This window comes from Dendronephthya gigantea, unplaced genomic scaffold (genome assembly GCF_004324835.1).
Source record: "Dendronephthya gigantea isolate DGI-Jeju-01 unplaced genomic scaffold, DenGig_1.0 000040F, whole genome shotgun sequence".
Classification (NCBI taxonomy): domain Eukaryota; kingdom Metazoa; phylum Cnidaria; class Anthozoa; order Malacalcyonacea; family Nephtheidae; genus Dendronephthya; species Dendronephthya gigantea.
The window spans coordinates 739,501-760,093 of NW_021163050.1; the positions used below are offsets into that span (position 1 = coordinate 739,501).

The 20,593-nt window shown below is 39.0% G+C and overlaps 3 protein-coding genes across 3 annotated transcripts in view; 2 read left to right on the forward strand and 1 right to left on the reverse strand.

Moving 5' to 3' along the window:
* The window catches only part of LOC114526631, a 40,384-nt gene extending 33,075 nt beyond the window's left edge, over positions 1–7,309 (reverse strand). Inside the window, exon 1 of the mRNA XM_028548215.1 lies at positions 7,294–7,309. Within this exon, the coding sequence (XP_028404016.1) occupies positions 7,294–7,309 (16 nt within the window). The remainder of the gene's footprint in view (positions 1–7,293) is intronic.
* Positions 7,310–16,032: 8,723 nt separating this feature from the next.
* On the forward strand, positions 16,033–18,801 carry LOC114526632. Its single transcript, XM_028548217.1, has one exon. It carries the CDS (start codon positions 16,033–16,035, stop codon positions 18,799–18,801), a length of 2,769 nt encoding a protein of 922 aa, XP_028404018.1.
* A 443-nt stretch (positions 18,802–19,244) lies between these two features.
* Positions 19,245–20,261, forward strand: LOC114526634. Its single transcript, XM_028548218.1, has one exon. It carries the CDS (start codon positions 19,245–19,247, stop codon positions 20,259–20,261), a length of 1,017 nt encoding a protein of 338 aa, XP_028404019.1.
* Positions 20,262–20,593: the final 332 nt, after the last annotated feature.

Sequence of the window (20,593 nt, forward strand, 5' to 3'; positions counted from 1 at the left end):
GAAAAATAATGGTCTGGGGCTGTGTAAGCGGTGCTGGTGGAATGGGAAAACTTAAAAGGATAGAAGGAAAGGTCGATGCAGAGGTTTATTACCATATTCTACGACACCAAATGGCACCCACAATGACACGCCAGGGTGGGAGACAATAATTTATTTTTATGCAAGACAATGCACTTGTCCATACCGCTAAGAAAATTCATAATTTTCAAGAGCAAAATGGCTATGATGTTCTGGACCATCCTGCCCAATCCCCTGATTTGAATCCTCTAGAGAACATTTGGTGGGCAATAGAAAAAGCACTGTTAGATAAACCGCTTCCTTCTAATGCTGATGACTTGTTTGACAAAATTAAAGAAGTATGGGACAACTTTCAAGTATGGGATATATATATATATACTGTCAACTACTTGGGTAATCTTAAACAGAGCTCACATATTCCTGACATTTTTTTGAATTGCTTTAACCTGTCCCAAAATTGAAAGTCTGTAGTACATGGAGCTCTAAAGCAAGACAGTAAAACATTATCGGCATGAACTTTGCTGTATTGAGTTAAAATCCTGGGATGAAAAAACCTTGTTTGCTTTTCCTTGAGCTTGCGTAAGGGAACATATCTGTGAAAAACAAGGTGTCCAATAACTTATGAGCGCACCTGTAGATATATAGATATATAGATATATAGATATATAGATATATAGATATATAGATATATAGATATATAGATATATAGATATATAGATATATAGATATATAGATATATAGATATATAGATATAGATATATAGATATATAGATATATAGATATATAGATATATAGATATATAGATATATAGATATATAGATATATAGATATATAGATATATAGATATATAGATATATAGATATATAGATATATAGATAGAGATATAGATATATAGAGATATAGATATATAGATATATAGATATATAGATATAGATATAGATATAGATATAGATATAGATATAGATATAGATATAGATATAGATATAGATATAAATATAGATATAAATATAGATATAAATATAGATATAGATATAGATATATATATATAGATATATATATATATAGATATATATATATATAGATATATATATATATATATATTATGATATATATATATATAGATATATATATATATATATATATTGCACTTACAATTTGTAATTCTGATAGCCATGAGCTATATTGTTCTGCGCTTAAAACGATGTGTCTATAAGTACCTGCGCAATATGCTGGACCTAATAAAATGGTCATTTGTGAAAAATGTATTTATTACTAAATAATGAAGGAAGTTAATGTTATAAGGGTCTTCGTATCGTAGTGTCTCGGGTCTTAGGATGCTGGTCCGGTGGTTGGTTACTTGCCCCCTCCGGTGAGTATAAATATGAGCCCAGTTTGCCTGATGGAGTTGTTAGTTGCTTGCGTGAATCGATGCCGTCACAACCTTTTCCAACAAAATCATTTCGCTATTACAGCTCAGGAAAATATGTCTCTTCAAGGAGTTGCTTTGAGTTCAACGCTAACTATCTCACCAGTCGTGTCTGCTATTAAAACTTTAACAGTGGCTACGGCTCCCCTTGCCGTTTGCTTGTCGCCATCTCGGCCAATTTCAGCCAAATTTATACCAGCATATTGCTTCGCTGTTATTCCCAACTCGTGTTCCATCGCCGGCTATTGCAAATCAACAAATCGTCAGTGTTGCTTCTACTTGGCCATCGAGTCATCCAAGTTTGACATCATTTATTGCTCAGCAGCCACCACAACCCGTTTTACTTCAATCAGCGACGCCTACGCTTCCCCAACAACAAGATCAAGCCTTAGCTGGTTATTGGCAACTGCCTCAACAGATGCTGCAGCAGCCGTTGTATTGGATCCAAAATCCTGTCCCTTCAGGTACGCCTTATTTGTTTTCATCCTCTGCGTCCCTCCGGGCCCCGGGTTGGGGTTTGTTTCACCAGGTGTATTAGCCTCTGGTGGTATTGCCTTGCCCCCTCGCTTCTCTACGGTCACCGCATCGGCGTTTTCTCCCCTAGTGGTCGGACCTGGTTTTCCTCTGGTATCCCCGAAGCTTATGGCATCAATTTTCAACAGCCCTCTCTTATCCAAGAAACTTCAGTTCATGACGCTCCTTCATTACCATCGGAGATAACGAGTTAGTTTTGTGACCGTCAAAGCGCCCTGAGGAAATTACAGATATTCTAACTTGGCTCCAAGCCTTTTCTGTTTATATCCTCGTGATGACGAATTTTTGGCTGTCTCACACCCCGGATTTGCTTCGCTGCCAATTACTTATTTTGCGCTCCGCTCAGAAGCATCCTGGCTCGCTTTTCGTCGCCATGCAGCTGCTCTCCGCCTCACCGATTGGTCACATCTCCACCCGGAGCTGTATAATTTTCATATCTTCGGTGCCGGTGTTTCTTCTACTCCTGCTTCGCGGGTATCTACTTTGTTTTCCTCATCCTCCAGCTCCTTTGAAGCATCCGGTACCCCGTCGTCCTCCATTATTTGTCACTTTTGGAACGCTGGTCGGTGCTCATCGGAATTCCTCCGGTGTCGGTTCCGTCATGCCTGTTGATTTTCCGGGTTGTCCTGCAATCCATCGTCGTAGTGTTGCCCACCAGTCAACATGTCATCCTTGTTCACCATCTCGCTCGCAACCCGTGAAGAAGCTTCGATCATCAGACACCTCGCGTCTTTAGTTAATATGTAGTTGTCGGTTTGTTTGTTGTTTTTGTTCCGGTCGTTAACATTGTTCTGTGCGCTATTTTAGTCTTTTTTGTAATTGATGTTCGGTTATGAATTTGCTGAATAAAATATTTATCTAGCTCCACTTGTGATTAAGTTGGGCACAGTTCGCTTCAGCTCGCTGTTCTTGCTATTTTTCCTCTCCGTTGTAGGTGCTTTCGTTCGTGCTGTAGATCCACCATTGCCAGAATCCTGCATCCTGTTTCCGTTGGTCTCCCTCGTTTCGCTGCTTCAATACATCGTTGAGTTTCATCTGGAATTAATCAACCATCCCAATCCAGCTATGGTTCCCAACGTGTTGAGTGGTATAGCTCACAGCTTTCCATCGGGTTTTGATCCTTCACTAGTCTCTTTACGATCATCTCACCAAAACATGAAATCGGCCTAACATCCCGATGTTATAGACAAATATTTGGCAAATGAAATTTTGCATGGTTGTGTCGCGGGTCCTTTTGCTTCGCCACCGTTTCCTAATCTACAGTGCAGTCCGTTTGGGGTGATTCCAAAGAAAGGCCAGCCTGGTAAATGGCGTCTCATGCTGGATTTATCGTCACCCGAGGGCCATAGCGTTAATGACGGCATCCCAAAGGATCCTTTCTCCTTGACTTACATCTCCGTCGATCATGCCATTGCTCGTTTAGTACTGCTTAGTCCGGGTGCTCTTATGGCCAAATTTGACGTAGAATGTGCGTACCGTAACATCGCTCTCCGACCTGACGAACGTTTCTTATTTAGCATGTGGTGGCGCGAGTCATATTTCGTCGATTTGGCTCTTCCCTTTGGTTTGCGTTCCGCCCCATTTATCTTCAACTCCGTCGCCGAAATGGTGGAATGGATTCTTAAAGCTAATTATCGCGTTTGTTTTCTACTTCACTATCTGGACGATTTTCTGACCCTTGGCCCCGGCAATTCCACAGAGTGTGCTAGTAATGTAGCCATCGCCAGGTCCTTATTCCTCCGTTTGGGTTTGCCTCTCCATCCGTCAAAGTGCGAGGGTCCTACTACTACGTTGGTCTTTTTAGATGTGGAACTAAATTATCTCACCCAATCTGCTCGGTTGCTATCCGCTAAATTTGTGGCTATCGTAGAGCTTCTCCAAAAATGGAATCGTAAGTCTTGGTTCACTCGTCGAGAGTTAGAATCCCTTATTGGCTCGCTTCACCATGTTACGAAAGTTGTTCCGCCCGGTTGCACGTTCCTCCGGCGTATGATTAATTTCCTCTGCACTTTTTATTCACCTACCCACCCTATTCGGCTCAATACGGAGTTCCGTCTTGATCTCGGCGGGTGGCTTGAGTTCATGGAATCCTGGAATAGAATCAGTTTCTTCCGCAATATCATCCGTTTGTTCGCTTCCCGATTTGTTTGTTGCCTCTGATTCCTCGTGAGCTATTGGCTTTGGTGCTATTTGGTCCAATGCTTAGTTTGCCGGTTCGTGGCCCTCCTTTGCGCCTTCAACTAATATTACTTCTTTGGAATTGTTTCCCATTGTGGTTGCAGCGTATGTTTGGGGTTAGCAGTGGCATCGGTTACAGATCGAGTTCTTATCCGACAACGACGCTGTCGTCACAATAATCAATTCGGGGACCTGCCAAGACAAGTTGTCCATCCAGTTGTTACGCAGACTGGTGTTGGTAGCCTGCCACGTCCCTGGACGGCATAATTCGGCGGCTGATTGCCTTTCTCGTTTTCGGTTTCAGGAGTTTTGTTGCTTTCATCTCAACGCGGATCCACATCCCACGCCTGTCCCGTTGTCTCTGGTGTCGGAGCTGCTCAGTGTCAACTAGAGATGCAGTGTGCGGGCTTCCTTGCCCTTGGTTTGGCAGCTTCCTCTCAGCGCACGTATTCTGCTGGCATGAAGAAGTTTTGGGCTTTTTGTTCCCTTTTTCCCCGCCGTGTTCTTCTCTGCTCCTGCGATACCTACTTTCGAGAATCAGTTGATGTTGTTCGCTTCCTGGTTGGCGCAATTGCTCTCGCTTGCAACCGTCAATGTTTACCTGGCTGCTGTCCGTTCCTATCATATTGACCTTGGCTTCCCGGATCCCACGAAAGAGAAACCACGGCTTTCTAAAGCCGTCGTTCTCGGTCTGGCGTTTCCTTGTTACGCTGCCCGATAACCCGCAATCTATTGGATGTTATTTATTCGTTGACGGCTGGTGATCTTGGTGGGTACAATGCAGTTATGTTTGCGTGCTCTCTGGCATTTTTTGGTTTTCTGTGTGTCAGCGAATTCACTTCGGTTGTCCCTTTCGCTCCGCCCCGTCATTTGGCACTAGCTGATGTACACTTTTCTTCTGGTTCGTCAGTGGGCATTCGTCTCCGCATCAAATGTTCCAAGACTGATCCTTTTGGCGTCGGACAGGTCTTGTACATTGGGTCTTCAAACAATCATCTTTCCCCTGTCATGTCAGGCTTACCTCAATGCTTGGCAGCGGCCCTGGTTGTCTATTCCTGTGGTCGGATGGTTCCCCTTTAACTGCTCAACAAGTCAATTTTTTCCTTCGCAAAATCTTGAGGCGGGCCGGCATAATGGGGAACTACTCATCTCACAGTTTTCGCATTTGGGCTGCTACTTCCGCCGCTGCGGCTGGGATTCCGGATCATCTAATTCAAGCTCTTAGACGTTGGACTAGCCAAGTTTACCTTCGCTATGTTCGCACATCTCTGCAGTCATTTTTCAACATTGCCCCGCTGCTGTAGGGTTGGAGACTGGTGGAGAAGGTTAATGGTAACCTAACTCCAACCCTTCATCTGGCTTGGAGACATACTTGGAGGAGGTACCGTTAAAAACAGCATGGTTGGTAGAGTTATTGTCTGCGCCGAAAACAGCAGACTTAAAAGAAACACTGTTTCACCCCTAGCCCGATCGTTTCGTTCGGATACCGTCTCCATCTCTACCGATCGGCAGCGGGCAAAAATATAGTGTAAGAGCTGGTGTGCTATTGTACTGATGTGACCCTTAGGATCTGTTAGAACGTTAAATGTATTTATTATTGAATAATGAAGGAAGTTAATGTTATATGAGTCTTTGTATCGTATCGTAGTTTCTTGGGTCTTAGGACGCTGGTCCGGTCGGTTACTTGCCCCCTCCGGTGAGTATAAATATGAGCCCAGTTTGCCTGATTGAGTCGTTAAGTTGCTTGCGTGACCCATCCCTCCCCTTTCCCTAACAACTTCACGCGATTTTGTGAACTCTACGGGAGAAGCCTCTTACTAACCTGCTGGGGTTTTTTTTGTTAGTTTTTGTTTTGGAGGATTAAGCACAGTTCTTTTCACACCCGTTTTGGTCGTTGAATTGGTGTTTGGGGGTAAAGGTAAATTCATTAATGATCGCCACATTTACAGGTATTTTTTCTTTTTTTTTGTGTGTGCGTGTACTTTGATGTTAGTATCATTTATTCCACGGTTTCACATGACTCACTTGTGACAGTTCATTCAGTCACATTTCAGTGACTCACATGTGACAGTTGATCAGGGGATGAAGGAGGTACCGTTAAAAATAGCATGGTTCGTAGAGTTATTATCTGCACCGAAAACAGCAAACTCAAAAGAAACACTGTTTCACCCCTAGCCCGATCGTTTTGCTCAGATAGCGTCTCCATCCCTACCGATCGGCAGCGGGCAAAAATATAGTGTAAGAGCTGGTGTGCTATTGTACTGATGTGAGCCTTAGGATCCATTAGAACCTTAATTGATATATCATCCAAGTAAAAAATCAATAAACAAAAAACTGACACAAGATCACCGCTTCTAAATTTACCGAATTACAAGCAGGTCAATTCTTATAATTTACGGAATTAGATATGAAATGCAGGATGTATTTCGCAAATAAAAATGTAAAGAATTTATTTTGGTTTCAATACAAGCACAAACTGAAGCATAGAAAAGCTTTGCGTCATTGCGTGGTTTTATTCTTCCTTTTCGTCGCCATATTTTATACCGTAGTTGTATGCGTTTCCATTTTAAGGGCATATATACGACTTACAACTACATATAGAATGGTCAATGACTGCAAATATATGGTCATATTTGACTTTGACTTTCACCAACCAAATCACATCTTCCTCACGAGCGTTTCGTGTAGGAATATAAGGTGAATATATCATAAATATGACATCACTTTAAAACTTGTTACAACAAATTATCTAGATAAACTCTTGGTGGCCACACATGTTTATATCGCTAAGAATTTCATCGTAGAAATACTACATCAGAGCATCAACATGTAGTCAGTTAATTAACTAATTTTTTAGGCCTACCTACATCTTACTATAGCCAAATTACCCTAAAAATAAATAGAATTGCCCTGAAAGACAACTTAAGACTCGACCCTGGCATGGCAAAAGTGCGCAGTTTTTCAATTGAAGCATATAGCAATAGTTGGCTGTCCATATAGTAACAGCGGTTTTAAAATAGAGAGTGTGACACAAAATTTGTTGCAGAGCAAATATAGCAGTGCAACCGCCCATATAGGAACGAAAATGCCATAAACTGAATAAATTTTGTTAACATAAAATATTGTATTGTTCATACCTTTCGACTCGCCCATGTTTAAACGCTTTGACAAATTGGATAAGGCAGCTATACTAAATTGTAGCAGCTACATCTTCTGCGTACCCAGTAGTATCATCATATTTGTAGCTCTTCATAAAATTGGTCATGTGGGAAAACCTTTTCGTGCACAGCAACTTGATTGGCGCCATTTCGTATTCAGCCATTTGGCTGCTTGCACATGAAATACTATAGCGAAGTGCATGATCACTCGCATGATAGTTAGTGCCTATCCGGATATTAATATTATCAGGTATCCTCCTAATAAGGCGAGCTGTAGCAAGCTGGGAATTCATAGTACCAAAGACATATTTGCCTGCTGTCTCACTTGTCTGACCAGCTACTGCAAAAAAAATGAGCAAATGAACATGAAAATGTACATTATAGCTAATTTGAAACAAATTATAGCAATATCTGTGCCGCAATGTTACACGTTTTGTAAAATAAAAATGCTCCCATGAAATTAGACCTTATAATTATATGCAGTGCATAACAAAGTTGCAATATTTGGCTACGTTGACACGCTCCACATTACAGGGAGCAATACCACAGTATCTGTTGAATATTTGTGTTAGTTTACTTATTTGTATTAAGATGTATGTTAAGATGGAGGACTGGGAAGCACTGGAGTAAGATGGCGGCTTTGTGTTTCGCTCTCTGATTTTTTTTTAAAACTTGAGATTATTTTGTACAATTATTCTCTCTTCTAACTTAATGAAGGATCAGAAATCGCTTGAACAGGCTATGAGCAAACTTTTGGATAAAAAGCTGAATCCAGTGCTCAAAACATTAGAAAATTTACAATTGAAGATGGATAAAATCGAAAAATTAGAAGAGTCGATTGCCTTCTTGAGTAAAGAATATGATGACTTTAAACCAAAATTAAAGGATCTAGAAGTAATAAATTCTAATCTTACTGAAGAGAATCGATGTTTAAAAGCCGAATTACAAAATGCGACGAACAGTATTATGATGATTAAGCAGGATCTAAACAACGCCGAACAATACTCACGAAGAGATTGTCTCGAGTTAAGGGGAATACCGGTTCAGAGAAATGAAAATTGCAATGATGTAGTCAAATCAGTTGGCCTTTTAATTGGCGTTGAAGTCAAGGACCAAGATATTTCGGTTAGCCATCGCCTTGCTGCTAGGTCCAACAATACCAGCCGAGCTGGACCTTCTCGAAATGACCCAGCTATAATAGTGAAGTTTGTTCGTCATGATGTATGAGATAAATTTTATATTTCAAGAAAATATCTTCGAGATAAATCGACAAAAGATGTTGGATTAGCAAGAGTGGCTGAGCATAAGATATACATAGGCGAAAGCCTCACTCAACACAATCGTAAACTCTTTAATTTATGCTTGGAGAAGAAGAAACAACTCAACTACAAATTGATCTGGACTTCAGTTGGCAGAACATTAATACGTAAAGATGAATATAGTCCTGTAATCAGTATCTCTGAGATAAAGGATCTTGACAAGATTATTTGATCTTTTTGTTATTTGAGATGAGTATACAATTTAGTTTTATGTTAGTTTATCCCCATAATGTATTCTCCTGAACAATCTATACATGGTTTAGACAATTTGCCTTTGCTGGACTTGATACAAACTGTGAATCACCAAAATAATATTTCTAATCTTGATCCGGATTTGAACATCCCAAGCCAGTCAAGCTTTAAATATTACACTACTGAAGAATTCCGAGGCAATGATACTAAAAAAACTGTATTTCATCTAATCACTTTTCCATACTACACTCTAACATAAGAAGTCTAAATTCTAATTTCGATAGTTTGACACAAATGCTTTCTGAATTTTCATATAATTTCTGGATTATAGGTCTTACTGAAACTAAGATAAAATCTTTTCAGCATAACATATGCAACCATGTCTTAGAGGGTTACACATTTATTTCCCAACCCAGTTTATCTAATGCTGGAGGTGTTGGTTTTTTTATAAATGATTCTCTTTGTTACAGTGTCAGACATGATTTATCCAAGGCAGTAGCCGGCCTTGAAACTCTTTGGATTGAGATCCAAAGTAACCTTAATCACAATATCATCTGTGGAGTAATTTATAGACATCCACATAGTGATATTGCAACTTTCATGAATTCTTTAAATTGTGTTTTGGATAGGATTAATAATGAACAAAAGTTTTGTGTTTTGATGGGTGACTTCAATCTAAATCTTTTAAATTGTGACTCCCACCCACCAACAGAAGAATTTATAAATACCTTAGGATCATACTTTTTTAATCCTCACATATTTCAACCTACACGTATAACTCATCATTCTGCCACTTTAATTGACAATATTTTCTTTAATTCTATAAGTCAACACACAATTAGTGGGAACGTTGTTTATGACTTAACTGATCATCTTCCTAATTTCCTTATTATAAACAAATTTTCTACTCTACCTAAACATTTTGAATTATACAGGAGAGATTATTCAAATTTTAACAAAACAAATTTCCTTCAGGAAATACAGGCTGTCAAGTGGGCTAATAGCCTGTCTGATAATGAAGATGTTAATTTACTGTTTGACACATTCCATTCAAAATTGTCGAATATTGTTGATAAACATATTCCTAATAGGAAAATGAGTAATAAGGAAATTAAATCCCTCTCCAAACCATGGATAACCTCTGGTATTAGAAACTCGCTGAAAATAAAAAACAATATTTACAAGAAGTTTATTAAAACACAATCAGAGTATTACCATCTTAAATTTAAGTTATATAGAAATAAATTAAATCACCTGATGAGAATTAGTAAATTAAAATATTATAACAATTATTTCAGTTGCAATAAATCTCACATTAAAAATATTTGGAAGGGGATTAAACAAATTGTGTCTTTGAAACCATCTACTAATAATATACCATCTAAGATTCTTGTTGGAAACAGTGAATTGACTGATACATATCAAATAGCAAAATCATTTAATGATTATTTTGCTAGTGTAGGAAATAATCTTGCTAATTCTGTTCCTGTTGTAAGCACATCTCCTTTATCATATATGCCAAATTGTAGGCAACCGAATAGTTTTTTTTTTAAATCCAATCTCGGCAAGGGAAATTGCTGTCGAAATAGGAAATCTTCAGGTGTCAAAAAGTTCTGGACCATTTAGTATCCCAGTTCAAATATTGAAATTGATTAAAGAACCTATATCTGTAGCTTTAGAGGAAATATTTAATTGTTCAATTTCTACTAATACTGTACCTGATAAATTTAAAATTGCTAGTATTATTCCAATTCATAAACAAGGTTCCCAACTCATTCTTAATAACTATCGTCTCATCTCACTACTTTCAATATTTAATGGTGTCCTTGAAAGATTTGTCAGCAGACAGTTGAACAGTTTCATTACTAAACATAGCCTCTTGTATGACACACAGTTTGGATTTCGGAAGAATCATTCTACGTTGCATGCAGTTCTCTCTATCATAGACAAAATACAAAAAGCCATTGATGATGGCAATTATTCTTGTGCCATTTTCCTGGATTTATCTAAGGCCTTTGATACAGTGAATCACACAATCCTGTTACAAAAACTTGAATTTTATGGAATAAGAGGCATAACTAATGACTGGTTTAAATCATACTTAGAAAACAGAAAGCAGTTTGTTTCATTGGGCAATGTTAAATCTGATATGCTACATAGTTCTTGTGGTGTACCCCAAGGATCAGTGTTAGGCCCAACTCTTTTTTTGATCTATGTAAATGACTTTCATAACTGTTCAAAAATGTTAGACTTTCATTTATTTGCAGATGACTCTAACATTTTCTACACCAATAAACATTTATCAAGGTTGGAGTCTTCCATCAATGATGAAATTAAATATGTTAGTGCATGGCTATGTGCTAATAAATTGTCACTTAATATTGATAAATCCAGCTTCGTTATTTTTCATCCAATTCAGAAAAAGGTTGCAGTAAATATTCAGCTAATTTTGATTGGTAAATTTTTAAAACGTGAGCATAAAATGAAATATTTAGGTGTAGTCATTGACTGCCATTTAAATTGGAAGGATCATGTCTCTCACTTGTCGAAGAAAATCAAACGCAATATTGGAGTAATTTCAAAATTAAGACACTAAGTTGATCTGGATATTCTCACAAGCCTTTTCTATGCTTTGGTGTATCCATATTTAACGTATTGTCTAATTTCTTGGGGAAATACCTACCATTCTTCATTAAATCCACTTTTTATATTGCAAAAGAAGTTGGTCAGGTTAATCACATTTTCTGAGTATAATGACCATACCAACCCTTTCTTTCTAAAACTTAAAATTATTAAGTTACACGATCTTGTCTACTTATCTACTGCAGTTTTTATGTACGATTTTCATTATGAGAAACTGCCTGAATCTTTCTATTCCTTCTTTGAAGATGTAAAGCATAGTTATAGTACACGATTTGCTTCTAGTTTACCATATTTTATTGCAAAAGTTAGAACTGATACACGCTGTCATGGTTTTTGACTTTTTATTAATGTGACTGTCCTAATTGGCCCTAATTATAAATAATTTCACGTTCGCCATTCGCGATTTGTCACTTTGAGTTGATACTGGAGAATTAAAAAACATAACGATAACGGGCATGAACTGCGGTTAAATCTTTGTATTCAAAGAGACTAAAGTGAGGCAAACAAAATTCGCATGCTCTCAACTTTCGCTATAGCCTTTTCCCGTTCCACGGAAGTTATTACGAGTTTGGTGACAATATATAAATATACAAGTTTGCATTTTGCGAGAATTCATAACTACCAGATCGCAGTTTAGCTCCCTTGTGATGATGGTAGGAACCATTAGAATGCTTGGGCTGTACGCGCAATAGCATTGTTTACAAAATTAATGAACGCAAATTGCAGCGGGAAACTACACGGCCATTGGTACATATCTAACCGTTTTTAACAAAAACCAAAGGCTTTATAATAATATTGAAATAAAGATCTATAATAAAAAAGCTTGCATTTTGTGGGAATTCATAACTACCAGATCGCAGTTTATCTCGCTATTATAAATTTAGTTTGGCAAAATCACCCAGACAACTGAGACAAGCCTTATGCATTTTCTTGACAATCACTTTTCTTGTCAATGTGTGTGACAATCAACTTTACTTGCATTGCTTACTGGACCGTCCTGACCTTATGAAGCCGGTATAAAGTATATAAGTTATTAACTGGTCTAAGTCTAGTTACATCAGTTCTATTTATCAAAAGTTTACAAAAATGTTGAATTAAATGGTATATTGTTTTATATATACAGGGTGTATCAAAAAAAGGGAGATCTTTAGAAATCAAGCTATTGTGAAAATTTGAATGCCTTTTCAATTGCATTTGCACATATGCTGAACCATAGTGCATGAAATATTGATGGCGTGCATGCATACATTAGAAAAAGGAGACCTTTAGAAAATGAATTAATGTTTGCACACAAGATTGTCTGCTCCTGGGAATTTGAAAATAACTTTAATAGCATAAAGAAAAATAACGACCCAAAAATATTCAAATGACTAAGCACAAAAGCAATAACAGTATGCATGGTAGATTGTTTTAGCTGTTCCTTCAAAACATGAACAAATATTTGCCATTAATTTTTAACAATGTGTGCGAGTATTAGGGCTGTTCACATGAGTTAGAATTGACTTTGAATCCGGAATGGCTCAGCATTCCACCTTGGCTATTAAAATGTTTACATGAGCCAGGAATGAATTACAACTTGATCTGACACAGATTCACTTGACATTTCGATCTGGATTGAAAATTACTGATAAATTGAACATCCTTCAACGTGGCCTCCATTTCTCTCAACACACACTATTGTGCATATCGCAAACTGCTTTTCTGATGACGACAGGCTGCCCTCGTAATGCATTACACTGTTCAATTATTACACTCGTTGCTTCATTCGAGTATTTTCACACGTTTTTAAAAATTGTACTTTTTACTGGTGGATTGCGATCACGAAACCTTTCTCGAAAAGCGTTTTGCACCTCAGCTACACTGCGAGTCTGGGTATAAGTTAAGACTACAAAAACTCTTTGCTTCGAAGTCAGTTGAACCATTTTTGTACTGGTAGTGTGCTCAGTCATTTGAATATTTTTGGGTCGTTATTCTTTCTTATATGCTATTAAAGTTATTTTCAAATTCCCAGGAGCACCATATGTGCAAATGCAATTGAAAAGGCATTCAAATTTTAATAATAGCTTGATTTCTAAAGGTCTCCTTTTTTCTGATACACCCTGTAGTGGCGAAATAAGAGGTAAAAATTCTTGTCAGAACATATAAGATTTAACAACTTAAAAGATATACAGAAGAAATATTTCAGATAGCCATTTGCCCTTGCAATCAGACTAGCAATCTATATACTTTGCACTGCATGGAGAATGCTAATCTGCCTTTAGGCTTGTATATAGGCCCAGAAACATGCACTAACTATATATCACACATGCAATTAATTAAAACTTAGTGAAGCTTTTAGTTATGGATCAAGCTTGTATCTCAAACGGAATTGACAGACAGACTCCATCACTCTCCGCCGTCCTAGTTTAGAGCCCCATTGCACTAGCTCTAAAATGGGTACATGTGCGCATTTCATCCACGCGGTCCCAATAAGCTGACTGCATGCAATGTAAACGGGGCTTAATATTTATTGGCTGATTAACAAAAAACTATAATTAAACTCAAGCTGTTCAATATGCTAAGGAGACCACGGTGCTTTATTGTTCTTTGTGTACGTAGCTAATAGTGTTCCCTACATATAAAAATCACTCCCAGAGAGATCTTTGGCGGTATTAGATTAATACTATCTGCATGTTATTTTATAACCTTTCTGGTTGGGTCTGGTCGATTTAAAATTGTGATATCTATAGCTACGCATATACACCTTGGAAACTTTTCTATATATAAACATAGCAAATATATATATTCAGGTTATCACCTTAACACTGTGCAAGCCATTACAGCGTTCAGCAATTGTATAGACTTATAGTGTTGTTTTTAACAGATAAATTTGACATGTATATATGTATATATATCATTATAAAACTTATATTACTTACATTATAAAAATATTCTGGCATATTCTGATGCAGAATATCAAGTGTGCCTTATTCCAAGATATTCTGGTCAGAATACAACCCGTATTCAGGCAATATTCCCACAAAATATCACGGAATATGTTACAATATTGCCAATATTTGGAAGTATAGAGCCTGGAATACTCTGCTTTTTGCGCAGTGTACTTTCTTGAATCTTGCTTTCTTGCGTAGCTATGCCACGCACTGCTACTTTAAATTAAATTTCCTTCTTAAAGTAATTTTAGGTTAGTCTTGCACTCTAAACAATACCTATAAAAAATTGCTTAGCATTTTTTGTCACACCGATGTCAAGTGTTTTGATCTCCTGCCTCAATTTGTCTGTATCTGATGGAGGTGTTGTAGACGCGCTGTGTGATCTAGATCTAGAAGTAGCCACCAAGGATGTCTGACGGAGTTATATAATAAGATAAGAATACTTTTACCAGAAACTAAGTATGCTAGTGAAGTGAGAGAATTGCGTGATATGGTTAATCGTCAGTGGGAACGCTATTCCTTTGTTCATGATGAAATATTAGCATGTGCTATTGGAGATACTTTAGCAGAACACGTTTAGCAGAACACGTTTGACGAATTAGAATTTGAATATTGTCCTGCATCGCCGCGTAAAGCGACCTATATAGACACAAAAGGGAAATTCCCTGTTTTGATACCACATAGAAGTGAAGAAAAACCGGTAAAGCATTCAAGCGCCCCTGTTTCTCTTCCTCATGAAACTGACACAATTAACCGACTAGCCGAAACCTTCGCCAGTTTGTCGAATACGCCGCTTATGGAAGTGACTAAATTTGCTGGTGATCCGAAAGAATATTGGAGATTTGCCACCCGTTTTAAAGATCAAGTTCTTTCACAGCCGATCAGCGAAAGTAAAAAGCTTAGTCGCTTGATGCAGTACTTAGACAGGAAGGCGAAAAAAGCAGTCATAAAAATTTGGAACCCAAGCAGTGGCAGCTACATTTTGGTCCTTCGAACCGGATTATATTAAGGATCCAAGTGTTAAAGACCTTGGAGATGATGGCTGAGGCAAAACTAACCTCAGAAAGTGATAATACGGCTGGTAGACTTGGGGGAATTGACCTTGACGGCGATAGAACGAGTAACGAACATATTGTTAGTGGAGGAGAGCGAATTTGCCGTGAGAGAAGACCTAACGTTCGTTTGAACTTGGATGCTGTAAACGCAGAAAGACTGGTGAAGCTAAAAAGATCTAGAAGTAGCCACCAAGGATGTCTGACGGAGTTATATAATAAGATAAGAATACTTTTACCAGAAACTAAGTATGCTAGTGAAGTGAGAGAATTGCGTGATATGGTTAATCGTCAGTGGGAACGCTATTCCTTTGTTCATGATGAAATATTAGCATGTGCTATTGGAGATACTTTAGCTGTTGAAAATGCTCGCTTGGTATTTGACAAACAGTCTCAAAAAAGAACCGAACTTTTAGATATAATTAGTCGGTATTTAGAAGCATGTACAGTCGAACATACTCGAAAAGTAGATAAAAGTCTCGAAGACGATTATGAAACGAGAAGCGAAGAATTTGAAGCTACATTTTTGGTCCTTCGAACCGGATTATATTAAAGATCCAAGTGTTAAAGACCTTGGAGATAATGGATGAGGCAAAACTAACCTCAGAAAGTGATAATACGGCTGGTAGACTTGGGGGAATTGACCTTGACGGCGATAGAACGAGTAACGAACATATTGTTAGTGGAGGAGAGCGAATTTGCCGTGAGAGAAGACCTAACGTTCGTTTGAACTTGGATGCTGTAAACGCAGAAAGACTGGTGAAGCTAAAAAGATCTAGAAGTAGCCACCAAGGATGTCTGACGGAGTTATATAATAAGATAAGAATACTTTTACCAGAAACTAAGTATGCTAGTGAAGTGAGAGAATTGCGTGATATGGTTAATCGTCACTGGGAACGCTATTCCTTTGTTCATGATGAAATATTAGCATGTGCTATTGGAGATACTTTAGCTGTTGAAAATGCTCGCTTGGTATTTGACGAACAGTCTCAAAAAAGAACCGAACCTTTAGATATAATTAGTCGGTACTTAGAAGCATGTACAGTCGAACATACTCGAAAAGTAGATAAAAGTCTCGAAGACGATTATGAAACGAGAAGCGAAGCTAGCATCAATGAATCGAATAAATCATTAAGATCAAACCATTCAAGCGTCAAATCTAATATAAGCACGAGGTCTTTTGACGCGCGATTGAAAAGACAGAAAGCCGAACTAGCCTTAGATCAACTTCGCAAGCGGCAAAATCTGAAAAAGGAAGTTGAACAACACATGTTAGAGCTTTGGCAGATCGTTGAATTGCGAGACTTGGAAGACAACCTTGAACTTGCTAAGCTTGAAGAGCAGTTCGCTGTTGAATATGAGCAGAACACGTTTGACGAATTAGAATTTGAATATTGTCCTGCATCGCCGCGTAAAGCGACCTATATAGACACAAAAGGGAAATTCCCTGTTTTGATACCACATAGAAGTGAAGAAAAACCGGTAAAGCATTCAAGCGCCCCTGTTTCTCTTCCTCATGAAACTGACACAATTAACCGACTAGTCGAAACCTTCGCCAGTTTGTCGAATACGCCGCTTATGGAAGTGACTAAATTTGCTGGTGATCCGAAAGAATATTGGAGATTTGCCACCTGTTTTAAAGATCAAGTTCTTTCACAGCCGATCAGCGAAAGTAAAAAGCTTAGTCGCTTGATGCAGTACTTAGACGGGAAGGCGAAAGAAGCCGTAGAAGATTATGAAGGTATGGGTGATGGCGCGCTGCAAGAAGCTTTAAAAGTTATCGAGACTCACTTTGGGCAACCTTATATGATTGTCGATGCATCCATTGGGTCACTTGTCAAAGGTCCGAACATAAACAGTGGAGATGGAAAAGGCTTACAGAAATTAGCCGACAAGTGTCAATCTGTTTATAAGACTCTGAAAGCTATGAAGTGTCTTAGCGAAGTTAACACCGATCATATGAGAAGATTGGTCGCCCGTTTGCCATACCATTACCAAGCCAAGTGGAGAGATCGTGCAAGTTCAATACTGAAATCTAGAAGTAAGCTCGCCAGTTTCCTCGACTTGGTGGAATTCCTACAAGAAAGAGCAAGTTCCGAGAATAATCCAGTATTTGGTAATTTGAAAGACTTGAATAAAACCGACGTCATCCGAAAGAAAAGATACTCTGACTCAAATACAAATGCTTCAAGAATTTCAAGTTTTGCAACACAATTTGCACCAAAACAGTCCGACCGTACAGTTGTCCAGACAACACCGGTATGTCCCGTATGTCAACATGGTCACCGCTGTCAATCGTGTCCAACGTTCCTGAATATGACAGTCGTTGAAAGACAAAAGGTCGTCCTAGAATCTAGACTATGTTTTCAATGTTTGTCATTTGGTCACTACAAGCGAACTTGCAGATATTCTAAATGCGACGTTCACGGTTGTAATCGAAGACATCACAGACTTTTGCATTTGAACAACCAAGAACCGAAGAAAGAACAAATCAATGTTGATAAGTCGGAGCATCGAAAAGTAATTACGTGTGACGCTAATGTTCAGACAAACGCAGCGAATGTTGTTCCAGATGTCTACAAGGGTGCAACCGCACTCCCAGTCATGGCAGTTGTAGTTCGGGGACCAACTGGCCAAAGTAAGTCAACGTACGCCCTGTTAGATCAAGCGAGCGAAGCCACCTTTATACACAGTAACCTAGCCAAAGATCTCGACCTAAAGGGGACTAAGAGTATACTTTCCATAAAATCGTTAACTGGATCCACTTCAATCAACGCCGAAAAGGTAACAGTCACTGTTGAAGCCGTAGATCAAACCCATGAAGATTCGAAGCTTCTAGTAAGAGACGTAATAGTTACTGATAACTTCGATGTACACCTTAAAGTTGTGCCAAGAAAAGACAATTTGCTGGGATGGAAACATTTGTCGGACGTAAACTTTCCTGATGTCGAGTGTGGAGAAATTCAATTGCTAATCGGGGCTGATAATCCAACAGTTTTTATTACTGTGCAAGTCAGAGTTGGTGGATCTGGTGAACCGTGGGCGTTCAAATATAAACTGGGCTGGGCGCTAATGGGACCAACTAACCGTGAAAGATCGAATAATGTTGATGTTCATCTTCTACAACGTTCAAACCCTGATCCCGCAGAGTTGTGTCTGAGAGAGCAAGTTGACCGTTACTTTAAGGCAGATGGCCTTGGTGTGGTGTCTGACACTCAAAAATCTATGTCCATTGAAGATAGAAAGGCACTAACGATGATGGAAGAATCCGCAACTATTGTTGATAATCACTACGAAGTAGGAATGCTGTGGAACAGAAATAATCCTCAACTACCCAATAACGGTACGTAGCCCTTAAGCACCTTCAACACCTAAAGAACCGCTTGAAGAAAGATAATGTCTTACATCAGAAATATCGTGAGAAAATTGAAGAATATGTGAAAAAGGGATACGCGAGAAAACTACGGCCAGACGAAGCATCGAGTACTTCAGAAACTACGTGGTATCTCCCCCATCATCCCGTTTTCCACCCAGCAAAACCTGGAAAAACTCGTATAGTTTTCGACGCTGCAGCTAAATTCGAAGACACATCTCTGAACGATAATTTGCTGCAAGGACCCAATCTGGCCAACGAAATTGTCGACGTGCTTATACGTTTTCGCAAAGAAAGAATAGCGGTTGTAGCCGATATTCTGGAAATGTTCCATCAAGTAAAGGTACCCAAGAAAGATCGCGATTCGTTACGTTTCCTGTGGCTCCCATCTGATTTGGACGGCCCTCCAGAGACGTACCAAATGAATGTGCACATATTTGGAGCCAAAGATTCTCCTTCAATCGCTAACTTTGCATTACGGAAAACAGCCGAAGATAACTCGAGTGATTTCAGCCAATCAGCTGTTGATGCGGTAAAGAAAGACTTCTATGTTGATGACCTGCTAAAATCTCTGCCCAGCGAACAGCAAGCGATTGAACTTTCCAGCGAAATGATTGATCTTCTTCGAAGAGGTGGTTTCCGTCTAACGAAATTCATGAGTTCCAGTAAGAAAGTTCTCGCCGCAGTTCCAGAATTAGAACGAGCAAATCCGTCGTTTGATCTCACTATGGACAAGTTACCAGTGGAAAGAGCTCTAGGCATGAGATGGAACGTTGAAGCAGATGTATTCGAGTTTAAAGCCATTGCCTCAGACAAACCAGAAACGAAGCGAGGAATTTTGTCGACTGTCGCAAGTCTGTACGATCCAATTGGTCTTGTTGCCCCCGTGACGCTGCTCGCTAAATGCCAGTTGCAAAGATTATGGCAACTGAAGATTGACTGGGATTCCCAACTTCCAGACAAAGAACTGGTGGAATGGAGACAGTGGAAATCAGCACTACCAGCCCTCTCAAACGTGAAGATACCGCGTTGTTATAAATCCAATATTATAACAAAATCGTCAATCCAAACTAAAGATCCAAAAGACGTTCAACTCCACAACTTCAGCGACGCAAGTGAGATTGGTTATGGAGTTGCGTCGTATGTAAGAACCACCTTTATCGATGGAACAGTTGCCTGTGCGCTTGTCTTTGGAAAATCCCGGGCTGCTCCTTTACGAAAAATCACAATTCCACGGTTGGAATTGCAAGCGGCGGTTCTAGCAGTCCGAATTGGTGAAATGATACAGCGCGTGATAGAGATCAAATTCAATCGAGTTTACTACTGGACAGACTCCGAAATCGTACTTAAATATATCCAAAATGAAAGTAAACGGTACACAGTTTACGTGGGAAATCGCATTGCAGAAATTCAAGAGAAGACGGAAATATCCCAGTAGCGGTATTGTCCCAGTAAAGAGAACCCAGGCGACAACGCCTCTCGTGGTTTAAATCCAGCGAAGTTGACATCCGAAAGTCGATGGTTGAATGGACCACCATTTCTGAAAGGTGCTGAACCGACTTGGCCAAAGACCTTGTCGGGGAAACTGGCTAGTGATGATCCTGAACTCATCGAAAGTGCCCAGGCGAACTTGCTGTTTGATGTGAAGACATCCAGTTTCGATCAAATATTGAAGAGATATTCCACATGGAACACTTTAAAAAGTAAAGTCGTGTGGCTAACAAGATTCAAAAGTCATCTGCGAAATTGTCATTCCAAGAATTGTAGTTG